The sequence below is a fragment of the Polypterus senegalus genome, chromosome 12 (assembly GCF_016835505.1).
Source record: "Polypterus senegalus isolate Bchr_013 chromosome 12, ASM1683550v1, whole genome shotgun sequence".
Taxonomy (NCBI): domain Eukaryota; kingdom Metazoa; phylum Chordata; class Cladistia; order Polypteriformes; family Polypteridae; genus Polypterus; species Polypterus senegalus.
Window position 1 is genome coordinate 31,389,187 of NC_053165.1, and position 20,480 is coordinate 31,409,666.

The 20,480-nt window shown below is 36.3% G+C and overlaps 1 protein-coding gene across 1 annotated transcript in view; it reads right to left on the reverse strand.

Annotated features, from left to right (window-relative positions):
* Positions 1-18,612, reverse strand: part of exosc5 (exosome component 5) — a 25,116-nt gene extending 6,504 nt beyond the window's left edge. Inside the window, exon 1 of the mRNA XM_039772357.1 lies at positions 18,466-18,612. Coding sequence (XP_039628291.1) covers positions 18,466-18,592 — 127 coding nt within the window. The 5' untranslated portion in view covers positions 18,593-18,612. The remainder of the gene's footprint in view (positions 1-18,465) is intronic.
* Between the last annotated feature and the right edge of the window lie 1,868 nt (positions 18,613-20,480).

Genomic DNA, 20,480 nt, shown 5'->3' on the forward strand with positions numbered 1-20,480 from the left:
ACAATCCTGCAGCGAGAGAGAAGATCCATCAGCTCAGTTGTGATCACGTGACAAAAGTGTTATCAAAGTGTATACTGTACGTACTACTTGTATTGCAAGACCTCGCTTGTTTATCAAGTCAAAATTTATTAAATATTTTAGCTCATCTTGCAAAACACTTCTAAACCAAGTTACTCACACTCCACTGTGTTTGTGTACATATATATATATATATATATATATATATATATATATATATATATATATATATATATATATATATATATATTTTTTTTTTGAGCTTTTGTAATATTTTAATTTCACTTTGGGGAGAGATAAATTATCATCTGTGTATCTTAAATATGACTTGGTGGTAAAAAGTTAAAGGTAATAACTATTGAGTTTTTAACTGATCTTGCATGTTAAAAGGACACCACAACATAGTGTAACATTCTGTATCAATGAAGAAAAGAGAGAATAAATGTGTAGGACCAACACTGTTACTTTAATCGGTCACTACAATGAGCCCACTGCATAACAATATAGTTTGATTTAGCTTTTGTAAGATAACAATATTCGCCAAATTCTTAACACAAAAACTGATCGTTTATTTCTGCATAAAAAGTGAAAACTGTCTAGTACTGATAGCCAGTTAACTTGCAATTAAAGACTACACATTAAACAAAACATTTAACACACATGATATTGGAGCATAAAGATCATATTATTGTTTTATTTCACAAGCAGGGAGTCACTGTTTTTGTTTTTGGCAAAAGCAAAAATGACTTTTTACGTCAATTTACAATATATGCGAGTATTGGTATTAATTTAATTCAGAAATCCTTAACTGTGTATTAAATAACTAATTTAATAACTCAAAAGCTGCCAGTAATTGACCATATTGGTCCTTGGATTCACAAACTTTCCTGGTCTGTTACTGCATTACTCAGACAAGCCAATAATCGTAAAATTGAAGTAAGGAGACAAAAACACTATGCAATAGTTGCTGTTTATAAAAAAAAACAAAAACAAAAAATTAGGAATTGTGATGATCATAAAGTCAGCAGTTAATTAAATAAGCATATTACTTTATCAGAGACATTTATTTATTGCATATGTTGTATTTATTGATTAATGCACTTCTCTGGTATTTCAAATGTATCATAACTTTTGGAATTCGCAAACCAAACTTTCTTGACAAGTCCAAAACATGTCATGTATATAAACACAAACCGCATTAATATTACTCTAAAAAATGACCTGGCTACCTGAATGGTTTAATCTTCATATATCACAATGTGCTGTAGATTTGCTAATTGACTGATGTTTAAAAAAAGAAGAAAAAACAAAACTGCATTTGTAGTGTGTCCTGATGATACGACTGTTTAATGCTTTTGAGACTGTCTCTAGATGTAATAACATTTTTTGCATATGACATTTGTGCATATAGATAACGCTGAATGTGTTAATGGTAATTTAAATCAAAGCCAATTTTATTCCTATCAGAAAAAATAAACAATCTTACATTATTAATGTGTTAATCATGTACGAATATTCATGGTGCTTATTATGGAGATAATTTCAGCTTTTAACTTAAAGTTATAAACTGAGAAATTCTTGGGAGAGTTGAGATTTTAGACATTTAGATTTATTCAGAAGATGTGATTACCCAGGGTGCCTTGCAAAAACCATGTTAAAAGGCAATAAAGAATAAAATGTAAGGTGAGCAAAAAGAAAAAAAAGCAACAGTGCTGCAGAAAGTCAGTGCACTTCATGGTAAACTTTTAACCAAACAACTATTTCTTCAAAATGTACAGGGTCAGAACAAGCTGTTCAAATACATGTCCACATAAGGTCACCTTACCAGGAAGTGATGAATGCTGGGCCACGTGAGAACTGTCAGGCCAGAGCAGTGGCCTGGATTCTACCAGCAATAGGAAGCAAGTGGAGAGAACAAAATAATGGAGTTGTGTAGGTGCAGCAAGAAAAAGGCCATATAAAACTACACAATCTGATATGACGCCTATCTATTTCTGTTTTTTCAACACAAACGTACTTGAACTCTCAGTATAAAACCGATATTTGGGCTGAGAAATTGTGACACTGGTAGGACAGAAGTGTGCATTAAAACAAACCTATACAAATTTCAGTTACTCAATGGTATGTTTTGCTTCTCTTGCTAGACATTTTAACTGAGGAATGCCTGCAACATCTGGTTGTTGCCATCTCGCTTTGTTAGGTGTTTTTTTTTTCTTTCTTTTAATATTGAGCATGTCCATCAATTATTCACTATCTATTTTAACAGATAGAGAATTAAAAGAGGGAGAGAAAAATATTTAAAAACATCATTCTAGTACCAACTTATTTTCACAATATCAAGTATTTTCAGCAGTGAATATAATAAAAAATACAAATAAACTAAATAAACACATTTAAAAAAGAATGCAATTGGCAGGTCTTTAACAGTTTACACAATCCAAGGACTTTTATCAAACTAAAAGTAACCTTCACCCTGTAGTTCAGAGGGAATGCTGCAGACTCATTAACTCCATGAGGCGTGTATTGCTTCATTGTCAAATGACCTTTCTAAAGCACAAGTGATTCGTCAACAGCAACATTCTGCATAGATATGCTGACTAGAGTGAATCTCTCCATCAATGTGTAAAAGGATAGTTTAATTTTTCAAAAAAGATTTCTCCTGTTCAAAAATTACAGGTTGTAATCAACAAAATGCAAATACCTAAACTGAAATGTTTTTAATCTTGTGATTTTCTGTTCTTAAGGTAAAAGTTTTGATAATCGATATAATCAAACTTCAGGCTTTTGAATTATAATTGATATGAAAGACATGCAAAGACAGCCAGCAGCTTGTCATGACTGGCACCAAACCACATGTGCATCCTGGAATTTGTTTCAGGATGTGCTGCCGTATTAGTTGCTGTGCACTTCTGTCTGTTACGTCTAACATGTAGTTACTTTTGAAAAAGACTGAATACAGTAACAGATCACCTGTATCCGATTCATCTGCCTTATAACCTAGGGATTCAATGAGTATCAAGCTATGAAAGTTCCCATTCCTTTTGTTTCACCACACATATTCAGAAACGGCATCAAAATTTACAAGTTGAGTAAAATTATCATCCGCAAATGCTTCACTATCACTGGAACCTACTATACTGTCACAGTCAATTTCTAAAGAACTGTCACTATTATCACTCAATAAATCATTTTCATCTTCACGCGTTTTACTCAGTGTTAGCCCGTATTCAGCTCTCCTGCCACCATAAACACTGTTGCAGCTGCCCTCCATCACTAGCTGCTGTTCACTGGAGATGTGTAAGCTCAAGGATGATGAAGTGTGTGCAACTAACGGTGGACGCAGGGATAACAGAACAGGGGCTAAGAAGACAAAATTGGCCAGTCTATCAGCATGACAAAAAACAATATGTATTCATTTACCTCAATTAGTCCTGGGGCTGCTGCAGGTGAGCGTATGCATGAGACTGATAATGACGAAAATTGAATTTTTTTTTTCAATGTATTATTTTATTTCATTAGTCTTTTCAGTAACTATAACAGTTACATTTAACTTTGGCTTTTCATCTTGGCTTTGTTAATTATTTTACTTCAGTAACACAAATATTTTTCATTACTTGTTTTTTTATCCTTGATAATAACCTTAGTCAATAAACCCAATAACGGACATTTTCATTGCAAGTTCTGACTTACACCCACAAGCAGGTTTCAAACATCAGGAGGAACGAAGCTCAATCAAAACTAAACGGCTACCTGTACACTGGCCTGTGCTCCATTTCTTTTCATATTAGTATACTTTAAAAGTATTATTTTGCTCATAATAAAATTACCTATGAACTGCTATGTGTTTAAACAGCGCAGCAGTCTTTTGTTATGTCTAAGACATGTGATAATGACAGCCTATAATGACAACAGAAAATAATTTTAATAATGTGTTAGATTAATTAAACAAAAGCACCTTCAAGGATGGTCTTAGTGTGATTTATGTGTACTACTAGCTGTCCCCCATGGCTCCACTCATATAGTACTGAAACAGGACAAACTTTAAAAATCAATCCAGAGTGACCCCCGAGTGGGGAGAAAAGCTCATGGCTGTGATATCTCTGGCAATCAACAGCTACCCTCGAAAACACAGAGCTCTGATCTCTCTCTCAAAAACGTCAAACGTTACTCCTTAACAATCTCTAGATGATAATGTCTGCTGAACAAACAGGTATCGCTAGATACGGGGAGGCAAGGTATGCTCCAACATGTAGTAAGAGGTAGAGTGGCTCGAATGGTGGCTAGCATGTGAGTGAGGGGGGCCTCACCCCTCTGATTCGCACAAATATATCAGTGCTATAAGCGAACTATGACTTTTAGGGCGATGAGAGTATTCGCAAAATCAAACGGAATGATCAAGCAAATTATAGAAAAAACCGATCTAAATCTATTAAGTAGTTCTCTCGTGAAAAGCAGTCAGACAGGACATTGGATTTATATATATATCACAACATTTTAATTGAACTCTTTTTACTGCTAAACTTTAAAGAACTACATGTAAAGTTAATACAAATGTTTTAAAATTTTAATTAAAAATCAAAAAATTCTTAATGTGAATTTGGTGTATTAAATTGCATTTTACATCAGAATGCAACTAGCCTAGTGAGTAATAGAAGCCACCCGCTGCATTTTTTATTAAATGTACCTGATGAAATGCAGCAATAAATATTTTAAGATTTATTATAAATTTTATATTATGAAAAGTTGCATATTAGTGCAGAAATGACTAATTACGGAAAAACTCTCTATCTAATACCAACTACCTAATGGTCGTGTTTAGCAGGCAAAGTTTAAATATATACTCCCCCACACTCACCCTTTCTTGGACACAAAACTTTAGAAGATTAAAAATTAAATATTACAAGTGCCAGTCTTCAATGCAAACTGGATGTGCTGAATAAATCCCTTTGGTATATTATAGTTATAACTTAGATATTTGCTGTTAGTGGTGAAATAATGTACAAGTACCTGGCAAAAACTGATGTGGCCCCAAGAAAATTTTATCTCACTGAAGAAAGTATTACAGATTAGAGGAAAAGGTGATTTATCTGATTTATCATGATTATTTTGATAAAAGAACTGCTAAACACAAACTGAATCATTTAAAAGCCAACAATGTGCTATAGTCAGTCACCTGTGGTGGAAATTCAGAGTTTAAGAAAAACTGCTCTTGCCAATTCCCTCCCGCCATCAGAGAATTCTAATACAGTCAAGTTGACAGGACTAACTTGTTTTCACAGATAGTTGAGAATGATCATACTACTGTTAAGCAGAGCAAGGAAAGAGCTTTCTGCTGTCTACTAACAGCCGTCATGTGGCAAGAAAATGTCTCTAGGTACTGCCCATGGAATTATATTTCCTTAACATTCTACTCCATTTGGAGTTTACAATATTTCTGAAGTTTTTATGCATGCTGTATTCTTATACAGTTTGAGACTGCTTTATACGCCTACTGATTGGACGTTACAAATCCTGTAGTGCATACCACTGTATGAACATAGAATTAAAGCAGATAAAAATGTTCCTTTGTACATCATAACTACAAGTGAATCTCTATGATTAAAAATGCCGCATTACATACAAATCTTATTTGTAATTCACACACAGTCTGTTTTTCACCATCTACATAACATCCTATCTATTGTTTTGATTAAATCCATGCCCATTATCCTTTGTTGCAATACAACTATATACAATGCAATTTCAGATTACATATCTCCAGAAAAGAAAAACACCTTTTAAGGCACTTTTACAATATGTCTGGAAGAAAAGTTCCAGTCTAAGAATATGATACCTATAAATGAAAATGCAGCCTTACTGGTTTAATCAAATAACAAAGATGTAATAACTAGTAATTTACTTATATCTAGAAGTAAATCCTTATTCTCATATTTAATATCATGAGGGGAAAAGGAGTTAGTGAATTAAGGTTAAATCAATTAACAATTTTTATTTTTTCTGTATAATGAATAGGTACCACGTATACTGAACAATAACTTAAAAATAAAAAATATGCTCCCAATACTGACAGCTGATCAAAATAAAATTGCTTATTCTTATCTATAGTTGAATGGTGACCTACATAAAATGACAGATACATTCAGTCTTTTATTTAATCATTTTTTTAAATCTGATTTTTTCCCTTACCAGATTGACATGGCTTATGCAGATAAGCAGGTATTCCATTTCCTTCTTTAAACCTTTACATGCATCTCAACCAAGGAGCTGCACTTGACAGAAGATAACACTTGAGCAGAGGTTGCAGAACATGCTTTCCACATATTTCTATAACATTTAATTTCAAAACCTACTTTGTGATTATTATTTAACAAATATGATTGCAATTAATATTACTGTATCGTAACAGAAAACATGTCTGTCCAGTCTATCGTAAAGCTTCCTTGCTGCTATTCTGCACAATTACTGAATTGTATTTCTGGGTGTTCATAAATACTTCTTGTTTATGTCACAATGTACAATATTTGGTTCTCGGTCAGCATTCTGTGGCACATTGGGGGCATGTCAGTCAGAAAGCTACCGAATCTTAATGTTTGGGTGAGGTTTTGAGTCAAGTTAGAAAAGTATCATAGTGTCATTAAAGTCAGTGTCGCACTGAGCTTGATACATGCCTTGAGCTTTATATATATATATATATATATATATATATATATATAAAACAACAAAAAAAAAAACACTCCAGTGCAAAAAACAAGCATAACAGATATCTTGTAATAAACATTCATATCTATAAGCTATATAAACAAGGTGTTAAAGCAATGAGTAGTACTGGGCGGTATACAGGTTCATACCAAAAAACGTTTTTATTTTTGTTATGCTATGGATTTTTCTTATACCGCAACACTGGTTTAAATAGCCTAAACAACGTTTGGAACATGGCGCTGCAGGAAACTGTTTAAGGGGGGACCTTTTTCACTGCTGCACCGCTAAGAAAAGAACTTTTGCCGAAAGATACAGCCATGTCTGTTGTCTGGATATACTTTGGTTTTAAAAGGTCAGATGTGGACCATTATGTTCAAATGTGTGAATACTGTTTCTATACTACTGAATAATGCTGCAAGCCAAGTTGTACTTGTTTTAATTTTTTTCAATACTGTGTAGCAGTCAGGGGCCGCTAAGATTCACACCGTCAATGTGATGGTAATTTATTTATTTTAGTGGTGGATTACCAGGGACAACCCCAGCCTTGGAGCGACACACAGACAACACACTACAGAGACCAAATAAAGCACGCTGGGAACATTAAATGATAAAGAATACAATGAAATTAAATGAACTAAATGAAGACAATAATACCACCCCTGACCCCTTCGGCGATATTGCATTTAGCAAATAAACACAATAAACACACAACGAAGTCCATGAAAACCAAACCGGATGAAATAAGAGGTGGTGAAGTTAAGTCCAGTGATGTGTATGTTGAAAGGGTGAAAGAAAACTCAGTCCTACCAGTAGTTACTGAAAGGATGAAGTCAGATAGATGGTTCAGGAGCGCTCCACTCTTCCAGAAAACCAATAAATTCCAACACAGACCTCAGTGCACAGGTAGATAGACGATCCTACCCCAACCAACAAATACAGTCCAGGACACAATGATTAATTAAGGTTCAAATAACAGCAGGAAGCACGACAGATAAACGTAACACACAACGCACCAAAACAAAACAAACTTTTCTTCTATTTGCCCCTTGCCCTCCTTTTAACCTGCTTTGACCACCTTTGATGAAAAGTTCTTACTTAGTAGCACTGCTACAACTGTGTAATGTACCTGGGTACTGTGTAATAGTGTGACGACATGTTGACTTTATTCTCGACATTTCCACTTTAATCTCGACGCTTATCACGAGAATAAAGTCAACATGCTGACTTTATTCTCGTAATTTGTCATTAAAATAGAACATTGTAAACTAAACTTCATCTTAAAATGAATATTTAATTTACTAGATTTTCTCCAACCACGTCATAAGTTATGTAGCACATTAAATGCTTTGTGTTAAGTATTCCCTGAGCCATGTTAATCGCTATGTGCTTCTTAAACTGACTTCCTCTTGCACTGAGGAGGCACAGGCAGCACACAGAATACATTAATTTCATGATATTCCTGGGGCCTCATGTATAACGGCGTGCGTAGAACTCATACTATAACATGGCATAAGCACAAAGCGGGAATGTGCGTACGCACAGAAAAATCCAGATGCAGGAATCTGTGCGTACACAAACTTCCACGTTCTTCCGCTACGAAAAGTAACGCACGTGCCTGCTTTCCCACCCCATCTCCTCCCAGAATTACACCTCTCTGAATATGCAAATCAATATAAATAGCCCTTAAGATCAGCCTTCTGTGAAAAAGACAATGGCAAAAACACAAGGAAAAATAGAACAATTTCAGCAAATACTAAGTAGAGGCAAGGAGAAACGTTCTGTTTATTGGTTATCTTTAAACAGTGGTATAAACAAGAAAAGGAAGCTGATTGAGTGACATAGTGTGTCAGAGAAACTCGAAAGCTCAAGTTCACAAAGACACACAGTGCCCGAAATAAAAAAGAAGTCGCATATCAAAGTCGCCATGAAAAGGCGAGTCGTAGTCCACCGTCTGAGTGTCATATGAAAGCTAATAAGCTTTCATTAGGCTACAGAGAAAAAAAGGCACACAGTGGGGGAAAAAGCATTTCATTAACGTGTCATTAACGTAGAAAATCATAAACTTCATCTTAAAATCGTTTAATTTACTAGTTTCTCAAATCCCATCGTAACTAAAGTAGTACGTTAAATGCTTTTTTTTTGTATTTGATCTTCTATGTGCTCTGTGTGTGTGAATCACTACGTGCTTCTTAAACAAGCTTTCTCTTCCTCCGACAGGACACAGAATCCATTACCTTCGTGATATTACAGCTCTCTGAATAATTAAAATACTCGGATGTATACGTGATATCACTTTCATGATGATAGGAGTTAAAGCATGTTATTAAACATGGGAACACGGTGGCTCAGTGATTGTATGTGACCTTCGGTGAAATAATTTTTCGCAGCAGTGCTGTTGTCCTTCCTTTTCTTTCTCCAAATATCCAATCGCCACACAATCAGCTCTGTAATAGACGTTAAGCCATCTGTAAGCTTATAACGCCGATTCTTCAAAACTTTTAAGGAATATTGAAATATCTTCGTAGTACATGTTTAATTATTCTATCCTTCACGCCAATCCCAGTGAAGCATACACTGCGAGGCAGGAACAATCCGTAAACGGAGCGCTAGATCCTTGCTAGCATAGCGATACCGTGTCCTTTAATTATTAACAATATAGATTATTTAAATAAAGTTAAAGTTTTATCTGTATAAAATAATAAACATATTTTGCTGCATTTCATCTTAAAAATGATATCGTCATCATATGTAAATACACACTTTATGAAGTGGCTCAGGTTAAGCAATATTATAACTATCACAAGTTTACAGTGAGTTAAGTGTACTTATAAGTACAAACAGTTCTACAAGGAGCAGTTGATGGAATGATTTGTTTAGAGCTCTTGGGATGAAACTCTTTCTGAACCGCAAGATCCGTACAGTAAAGATTTTGAAGCATTTGCCGTGTGAGAAGCAGTTCAAACAGGAAACATGGCTGGGGCAGCGTGTGCTTGATGCTGTATACCGATAATTCTCTTTCTGATCAGCTGCTCCGAGTGGTGCAGTGAGAGTAATATAGAAAAAGATGATCCACTGTTGCAACCCCTAACGGGAGCAGCTGAAAGAAGAAGAAGGTGCAGTGAGAGTAACAACGCTAAAGCAGCTGTGGTATTTAGAATAGTTTGACCATTCTGTGGACCATTATATGGTTACAGGTTAATTACAATCATAAGCATTAAACTAATAAACAATATGTGGTTAATTTCAGTGTATTTATAAAGCCACGTCAGGGATGTGGATCTGAAAAAGAAACATAAACCACACAGGAATAGTAGCCTTGCTTTGACGCTGGGTGCCGCCAGTCTGCAAAACCGAGCAGAGAACTTGCGTACGATAGGGTAAGAGGTACCATGGAAATGTGCGTGGCTTTATGCCAAGTTTAGGTTTTATACATTGCAATTTGAACGTGGAAACGATTGTACGCAACATTTCTGTGCATACACACTGTTTATACATGAGGCCCCTGCTCCCTGAACATTTAGAATTCCAAGATAAATACTTGATATAATTTTCATGATGAAATGCATTAAAGCATGTATTAATCATGTGGGGGCATGGTGGAGTGGAGGTTGCACTGCTGCCTCGCAGCAAGGGGGTCCCGGGTGTTCCCTGCCGTGAATTTGCACGTTTTTCTGATGGGTTCACTTAGCATGCTTCAGTTTCCTTCCAAAGTCATGTAGGATGTGGGGTTTTGTTATGCTATATTGACCCTGCTAGTGTATGTGTTGCTCGTATTCACCCTGCAATGTGCTGGCACCTTGTTCAGGATTTGCTCCTGCCTCACATACAATGCTTGCTGGGATGGGTGCAATCCTGAATGAATGGCATATTTAAACATGTATAACAAAGATTTTTTCTGAACACTCCGTGGTCTAAGTTTATAACTAGTTTTAATTTCACAAAGACGTTTATCATGTGGTGATTGGTTATGTGGAGAAAGAAAAAGTAAGGATAGGAACTGGGGGTTTGATATGTCAGCACTACCGCCTCACTACCGTGCATGTTAAATACCTGCTTTAATGCATTTCATCATGAAAACGATATCAAGTATTTATCTTAGCATTCTAAATTTTCAGATAGCAGGAATATCATGAAATGAATCTATTCTTTGCGGCGATCCCTGCCTGCGCCTCCTCTTAGTGTGGAGAAAGTCAGTTTAAGAAGCACATAGCAATTAACAACTGGGTCAGGGAACACAACACAAAGCATTTAATGTGCTACATTAACTTATGACGGGGTTTGAGAAAATCTAGTAAATTAAACATTGATTTTAGGATGAAGTTTAGTTTATGACATTCTATTTTAATGAAAAAATAAACTATGAGAATAAAGTGGAAATGTTGACTTCAATCTCGACATAAGCGTCAAGATTAAAGTGGGAATGTCGAGAATAAAGTCAAAATGTCGACTTTATTCTCGACATATAGGTTTTTTTTTCTTTACCGTGGCCCTAATACACTTCCGTAGAGCTACACCACAAATAGCATTATAAATGCAAGTTGCAGTTTTATTATTTATGTATCTAGCTTAGCTTGAAGCAAGGTCCATATGAATGCAATTTGCCTTAATGATGCCTCAGTTGGTAAAGATGACTCACCAAGTTGCACTTGTTTTATTTTATTTTTATTTGGTGAATACTGTTTAATGCACCTGGGCTTGAAGTCTTGAAGTAATAGTATTATTACTGGAAGTTGCACTATTTATTTTATTGTTATTATTCATTAGTTTAAATAATATGCAATTTAATGATGGTAAAGTTGTTTAAAAAGTCACTTTAACATGTCAGTGGACATAGATTGTTAACATTAACAGAAAGTGTAGTTGGTTTACAAAAAATATTCACTATTTATTCCTTTTCTAAGACATGTTCAGTGCAATACAACTTTTGACAAGCACCTCTGAATATTTTACTAAGTCTAAATGCCTCTTAGGAAGGTTGAAAATATGTCAAAATTTTTGCTTAAGTTGTTTGCAAAATTTGTTCAATAAAAAGGTTCTATATTTTGACTGCAACTGTCATGCAATGTGATTACTTCTCTTCATTAGTGTCACCCCTTTGAAAACTACTATAATGGGGCCATGCAAACCTGTATTAATACCTGTGTGCACATTAAAATGTTTTTTGTACAGTCTTCTGCAGTAATTGCAGTGGAAAATGTGGTTAACATCCACGCATGTATGGGGAAAAAATACCGTCAAATACTGTGAAACTAGTATAATTTTGAAAAATACCATGATATAGAATTTTGGTTATACCACCCAGCACTAGTAATGAGTAGGATACGATCCTTGCTTGTCAAAATAAAGCTATACAAAAAGGACAGTCATGGTTTTACCTCAGACAATTAATGTTGTGACATTATCTGTAACCGAGTTGCCACATCTAAACTGCGTGCCTCTATTAATAGTATGTGATATTTATTTTAGCAGAATACACATTTTCACTTTTATATTCTTTATTTTTATGGTCCTAACTGTTTTGCTTTGTTACCCCACACACCTGGTATGCTTCAAATGCAGTCAGAGTAGCTCACTCTCAATTATACTACTGAATTAAAAATATTTACACTTCAAAAAAATATACACAGAGGTTTTCTAACATTCATTAATTTAGTCTTTTGTAAAGTTAGTTATTAACATTTAATATACTCAAACTTTATTAATCTGATACATATCTATATAAAATCCAACATCTGTCTGTTTGTTCGCTTTTCACGAGACAATTACTTAATGGATTTAGATCAGGCTTTTTTTTCTAGAATTTGCTTGAACATTCCAGTTGATTTTGTGACTTCTCTTATTGAGCTATGTATCATAGTTTGCTTGCAGTACAGATATATTTATGCAAATCCATGAGAGAAGCAGCAGGCTGAGAGGAGGGGGCGGGGCCCTCCTCACTCACGCACCAGCCTAAGGGGCGTATCTTAAATACACTTAGCTGTATCTTAAATACACTTAGCTAGAGAACGAGACTTAACCGATTTAGATCAGGTTTTTTTCTAGAATTTGCTTGAACATTCTGGTTGATTTTGCAACTTCTCTTATCACGCTAAGAATCATAGTTCAGTTGCGGTAGCGATATATTTGTGCTAATCCGAGACAGAGGCTGCGGGCCGAGGGGAGGAGGAAGCATGACGTCAGTAGTGGCGAGTCGGTCTACCTCTGTGCTTTGAAGTGCACCTTGTCTCCGCTTAGCTAGCAATACCTTTTTTTTATTGCTTTTTAAAAGTTTAGCCTGTTTCACTACTATGCGGGCGGAGCATATAAAAGCATAGCATATAAAATCAACCAAGTCGTCCAACCATGGGGTACGCACGACGGAGCCGCGTCCTCCAACTCTAACCCTCCTCGCTCTCGAGACATGCACACTGCCTGCTCATGTGTCCACCCCCAACACCTCACCAAACACATGTTTACATGCTGCATACAGCAATTCCCATCCACAACAAACATGCTTCTTCTTAGATGGTCCTTCAGGAACAGGGAAAACCTTTGTCTACAAAACCCTGATTCATACCATCAGAGCTAGGGGAGACATTCCTACAACCGTAGCATCTACAGGAATAGCTGCAACATTGTTACCAGGTGGATGTACTGCACATTCCGTTTTTAAAATACAGTTGAAGCTGACTGCTACTTCCACATGCAAAATCAAACCTACCTCGCCACACGCTCAACATCTTCTGCAATCCAAATTGATAATATGGGACGAGGTGCCAATGACACATGCATACGCATTCCAGGCAGTTGACAGGTTATTACATGACCTCACGGGTGACACGCAGCCATTTAGAGGGAAAACAATACTATTGGGTGGAGATTTCCGACAAATACTCCCTGTCATTATGCGCGCCTCCCGAGCACTTACTGTACTGTCGCCACTTGCATTAACAAGCAACCTTTGTGGCGTCACATGCATGTACTTACACTGACGACAAATATGAGAGCTCTTCCTCACGAACAACATTTCGCAAAATGGCTCCTCGATGTTGGAGATGGGAAAAACAGAACAGCTGTAACATTACCTTCACATTGTTTTCCTTTTAATTCTGATCCCGTTCAACAACTATATGGCGACATCGACTTCTCAACTGTCACTCCGGAACAACTCAGTACGCGAGCTATATTAAGCGTCACCAACAAAGACTCGCTACACCTTAATGAACAAGTACTGAAACTTATCCCTACCAACGAAGTAACTTTCACCATCGTTGACTCCATCATCACAGACGATCCCGCAGATCAACTTTCATTCCCCGAAGAATCCCACTGGCATGCCTCCGCATAAACTCAAAATTAAAATTGGTTCAGTCGTCATGCTTCTCAGAAACCTCATGCCAGCAAGGTTTCTCTGTAATGGCACTCAACTGACTGTTACCAGCATTCACCACAATGGTACTGGAGTATAAAACTATCGCAGCTGCTATCTCACAAACTGTCCTTATTCCCCGCATTTCCCTGACCCCATCAGATTCACATTTGCCTTTTACTTTTACATGCAGACAATTTCCTGTTAGATTAGCCTTTGCAATGACAATTAATAAGGCACAGGGCCAAACTTTCAAAAAGATATGCCTGTATCTGCCAAAACCAGTTTTCAGTCACGGACAATTGTATGTTGCTCTCTCCAGAGTTCCATCTTTTCATTCACTCACAGTCGTATCCTCAAACCCACCCCATATGGACAACTGTGTCTTTCAGGAAGTGTTCACCCATCAATGAATAATTGTGTGGCGTATGCTACACCGCGGGTCGGCTAGTCTAATATAAAATATAACTAACTGAAAAACAAAAACTGCACAATCGTATAGTAAATGTAAAGTAACACACCTTGAACAGCTGCAGTAATGAAATACATTGTCTGTCAGCACGGCAGAAATACTGAACAACACTTTGTATATCTATACAGTTAAAACTTCAGACAAGACATAAAATATACAGTATATACAGGTATAAACATTTTGTCTCCATCTAAAAATATGCTATTTCTAAGACTTCTGAGACTAGACCTCATTTACACAAAATCAGTGTATTTGTCAGCATTCTTGGGTGTGAGGGGTTTCTTTCAACTATATCTGTAAAAGATGTAACCTCAATGATTGCCAAGTCATAACATAAAACAATGAGAGTGTTTACTATCCTTAGTGACTATTACGGGATAAAACAAGATTTCTAATCTCTTAAATCTGTTTAGGAATATATTTTCTATAAAAATATTTTACAGTGGAATTAAATACTACATTGTACCTCTCTACAAATGCTAGCAAGATGTTGAAACATCAACCAAAATGGTGTTCATTGCATTATGTTGATGGCTCCAAATGAAAGAGAACATTAAAAGCCAAACCAGAAATAATTATAACAGGCTCATCTCTATCTAATGCAGTTAGGAATTCCCTAGCATCTATAGAATAATTTGTGACCATTTCATTAATTATACTATGACTAAGAGACCAATTAAAAAGACTTTTTCTATATCAGTATTTGTAAATCTAAAATTATTTATTTTTGTTTGTTTTTACTTGCACAAGGAATTTATACAGTGCAAGATGTATTTTATAACAATAGGCCTTCTAGCTAAGCCATTTAAATCACAAGCGTACAAAGGTAATGTTTATGCAAATGAGCTGGTATCTTTGAATAATAATAAACTCTTGAACTTCAATTGGTACAGTTTTCTCTGTCTTACAAGAATAATGCATACACCGGAGTTTGTATGTAAGCCACAGACCATGCAATTGAATAAATCATTTATCATAAGTTTACATTTAAGGTCATGTGTACAGAGCAGAGTGAAAATCTTATAACCAACTTAAGTACAGTCTTACTCCTGCTTTTAAAAAATCCATTTACTTTACGTTATTTTCATTCATTTACTGTTTCTGTGTGCAAAGTATTATTAAATAACTAAATACAAGCACTTATTTTGGAATTCTGTGTGTTATTACTATGTCTTTTGTGACAAGAAAATAACTTTTCCAGCTGGATTAATTTTCTGCAATGATCTACCGTATATTTTACTGGTTTTTAAATTGCAGGTAGTTTGAACAATAGCATAGTGTGCCTGGTAATTACTTCATATTCTTAATATCTGCCCATGGATAATCTTAAATTTTATTCTCTGACAGGGCAATGCCCCCTCCTTTCACATGCTGCATTTTGTTTAATTTACATTTATGGCTGGGTTAGAATTTCTCTAGGGATGCTCTAATCAGTTTTTTAGGAAGGACACTGATCACTGATTTCATGTTACTGAATTAGCCGATTCCAGTTTTTTGTTTATCCCTTTAAAAACTTTTTGCACTAAGCTCCTGCATGAACAGAGGCAGATAAGCCTTATGTTCTATATTAGATGTGCTACCCATGTAAGCTGGTTGAATGCTAAGTAACCAGTTACAAGTTTACAAGTAAAACAGACAGATTTTTCTATTCATCTAACAAATCTATTGTTTACTAAGCGGTTATTTCAAATTACTCTTTATCTCTTTGTTTTCCAATTGAAAATGTGAGCTGCTGTGATAAAACATATGGTTAATGACGGTCTCACACTCAGCCAAGTAGTGTTCGTTTTACGAGGTGTGGCAGAAAAGTAATGAGATAGATTTTTTATTTACCAAAGTTTTTATTTTTTTCAAACATCAATGTTATCCCCTTCAAAGTAGTTCCCTTGGGCAGCTACACACCGATGGAGACGTTGTTCCCACTATTGGTAGCAGCGCTGGAAGTCTTCAACCGGTATGGTCTTTAGCATGTCCGTTACACTCTTTTGGATGTTTTCTAAAGTCCCGAAATGACGTCCTTTGAGGACATTTTTCATGTTAAGGAAAAAGGTTTGTGTATAAGGGGGCTGGGGAACCACAGGAATGCCTTTTGAGGTCAAAAATTCTGTTATGGAGAGGGCAGTGTGACATGGGGCGTTGTCATGATGGAGCATCCATTTGTCTGCAATGTCTGGTCTCACGCGAATGACCCTTTTTCTGAGCCTTTCAAGGACGTCTTTATAAAAAAACTTGGTTGACAGTTTGTCCTGGAGGAACAAATTCTTTGTGGACGATTCCCCTTTTGTGACGCTCAACCAAAAACAAACTTCGCTAATAGCAGTCACAAAAATCACGTAGTTAACGGAAGGAGTTGAAACTCGCACTGAGCTATGGGAGGGTACTGATACACGTGCTCTATCAAGGACAACAGTGCAGCGTTGCCAGATCGCTTGCAGTGTTGCCAGTCTCATTACTTTTCTGCAACACCTAGTATTTAAAGGGCAAAATAGAAAGGTTTAAATACACTAAAGTCGTTTTTCTTGCCATTTGTCCAATTGCACTGAACAAGTCCACAGATTCTTTTTTCTCAGTTTATTACTCCACTTTTGTTAATGTTGAGGACAATCTAATCTTCTCAGTCTCTGGTAAAGTCTGCCTTGCTGCTCTCTGTTTACTGGAAGTTCACAGCAAAAAACAGTCAGCTCAACTATTGTAATACCTCCAGTAAAGGAGCATTACAAATAAATGAATTTAAAGCATACAAAAGCAGATGCTGAAAAAAAAGATTTCTTTTTCTAATGGCCTATTTACAGCTCAGTGAGCGATCGATTGGTGATAGATGGTGCATCACTAAATTTCTCTGATTTTTAATCGCAAACACTACCTTCAGAAGGAATTAAGAGTTCCTGCTTGCTACCAAGAAACACAAGTGTTACTGCCAGCGAGCTGTTAAAAATCAAAAACTGCCTACTAGCAACTGGACAATTTAGGCCAAAGCCTATCTTAACAACACTGGATTCAAGGCAGAGGTCCAGTTCATCATAGGGCCTCCTCAATCACACATGCACACCAGCACAATTAACATAAAACATATGTTACTTAGAAAGTAGGAGCAAAACCTATTAGACTGAAGGTCAATGTGTAAATGACCATGAATCAAAATATGCAATGCATTCAAGAGATGGCAGTTTTTCCCATTCCATCACAGTGCCTCGATCGAGCGATCGATAGATTGATAGATCTTTACTTGCCCCTATGGAAATGTAGCTTTCTATAGAGACACAATAAAAAATATTAAATTATGTCGTAAAAAAACTCTCAAATATACACTTGAATGACTAAAACGATATTAAAAGTGCAGCCTTTATACCAACAACGGCATGCATCGTCACAAAGCACTGTGACGATACAGCTTTAACCCTGTTTCAACACAAATAAATCCCGGTGAGTGTATAAAGCATCTTTGAGGTGCCCCATTTTGTTGAGTGTACACGTTCTTACACTTGTTTCTCTCGTACCATCTAAAAACGATGAGCCTTTGTAAATCTATATGTTTTGAGCGACCTCGTCTACAGTTAGATTGACTTCCGTTACAGAGTTGTTTTTTACATTGTCAGATACTATCGGGATTGACTACATCGTATAACAAAGTATAACGTGGTTATTCAGCTATTCTAAACAGATGGCTATTTTATTAAATCGTGATTTTAAATTTATGCAGTTGTTATTTAAATGAACAATGCCTCGTTTATAAAACAATGTGATATATGTATAGCTACCCTTTTCCCTAATACATAACGAACACCCTCCGGCGCTTCATTCATTCAGTCAACTGAGGCATGAAGTCTCCAACTATGTTTAGGTATTTCAAACTATAAGCGCGCCTGTTTTTTGGAAACGCTCTTGCTCCTTCCCAATGATGTACCCATGATACAACCACAATGCATACCTTGTACAAATGACGCAGACCCATCAGGCCGGGACAGTAAGTTCTGTTCGCAGCCAAATTCTCTAAGACGCCTGTCCGCCATGTGTCTGAACTTGTGCGCCCCACCATCCGGAGGTAAACATACCATAGAGAAGCGCAAATACTAGATTGGGCGCCCACTTCCGGAAACAAAACGCAGTATGTCATGCTGATCAGCGCGCATGCGCACAACAATGCACCTTGTGCACTGACAGTCTCTTTAATTTTACCTCAATTGCCTTTCGCAGCGGAATGGCAACGTTTGCGCCGTTAACAGGATAAGATACATTCGAAGACAGTAGTTTTACCAAATACATTGGAAGTATTTTTCATTCAATTTTTTGCCTTAAACGAATAGCTCAATTTTTGGTTTCCAGGGAGCCGCAGTTTATGCTAGAAGGACCGAGCGGAAGACAATAGCTAACGTTTACATTGACGATAGTTCTGTATGTCTCTGTATGTTTTTCGTAATTTATTTTAATTTCAAATGCTATCGCAGTGAAGTTGTTTTATTTATGTAAGCATCCACATACAGTTGTCCCAAGCCTTCCGTATCCACCCATCCATCCATTATCCAACTCGCTATATCCTAACTACAGGGTCACGGGGGCCTGCTGGAGCCAATCCCAGCCCACACAGGGCGCAAGGCAGGAAACAAACCCCGGACAGGGCGCCAGCCCACCGCAGAATTCCGTATCCTCACTAGATATTTAGGAACAAAAATGCAATAATAAATTTATCAGGACTCATATCTCTTTATTAAATTTGATTAACCCAAGAGTGTATAGTTTTTGGGGCGATTATTAAAGAAAAAAAGTAACTGGAAGAAAGCCTGGTTAATTGCTAATAATTATCCTTTGTTACCAAAAGTTTGAGAAATCCAATATACAATTCTTCATAAAATTTACCTAGCATCCTAATAAGTAAAATGTTTCCTGATATAGATATTGCTATTATTTATATACATTCAGCCATGTGACACAGAATTACACCTTTTAACATGTTTTTTTTTTTCCTTTTTACATGTGAACATTTCAAGATTTATCATCATTTATACAGAATCTTTAGGTGAAGCTGATATAATAAGAGAAACATCATACCATGTTTGCATTTTGAAGTTATATTAGAACCAGAAACTCCAGATCAGGTGCAAATCATTAGAACATCATTAGACAGCATCTATCCTGAAGTTGTCTTATTTAAACCTCAGACATTTAGTTTGATCTGCTTTTTGTTGTTGAACTGTGTGTTTTCACCAAGCCAAGATTGTAAGAGGCTTTCAGAAAAAAAGGTTATAAATGCTTATGAGTCTGAGTAGAGGTTTTAAAAGATCTCCAGACAACTGAAAATCAACCTTTCCACTATCTGGATGATCATCTATAAGTGGAGAAGATTTCAGATAACTGCCAACTTGTCCTGGTTAGGCCATCCCAACAAGTTCGGCCTGAGAGCAGAACACAAGATGTTAAAAGAATTTCCTCACCAGACCTACAGGTAGCTCTTTCTATTGTTGACGTCAAAGTGCACAAATTTAACATTAGAAAGAAACTGTGCAAATTAGATCTACTTGGGATGTGTGCCAGAAGAAAAACTTTTCTGTCTGAAACGAACATCAGGACAAGACTAAAGTTTGCCTACAAACACCTAAGCAAAGACCAGGAGTTATGGAACACCTATCCTGTGTGCTGTATTTTACAGACTGCCTAAACGCAGCACTTCTTAGCAATTTTTATATTAAAATATGATAATCTTCTTATTATTGGGGATTTTAATTATCATGTCTGCTGTCCTGATATGTCAGTTAAAAAATGTTAATTACTGATTTTAAAGCATTTTGCACTAAAATATTAGATACAGTCGCATCAGTCAAAATGTTTCATTCCAAGACTAAATTGAAGCTCTGGTTAAATGACATCACCTGTGCTCTGAGACAGATCTGTAGGAGAGCTGAGCATAGGTGGAAGAAAGACAACCTCCAGACCCCAAATTCTACTGTA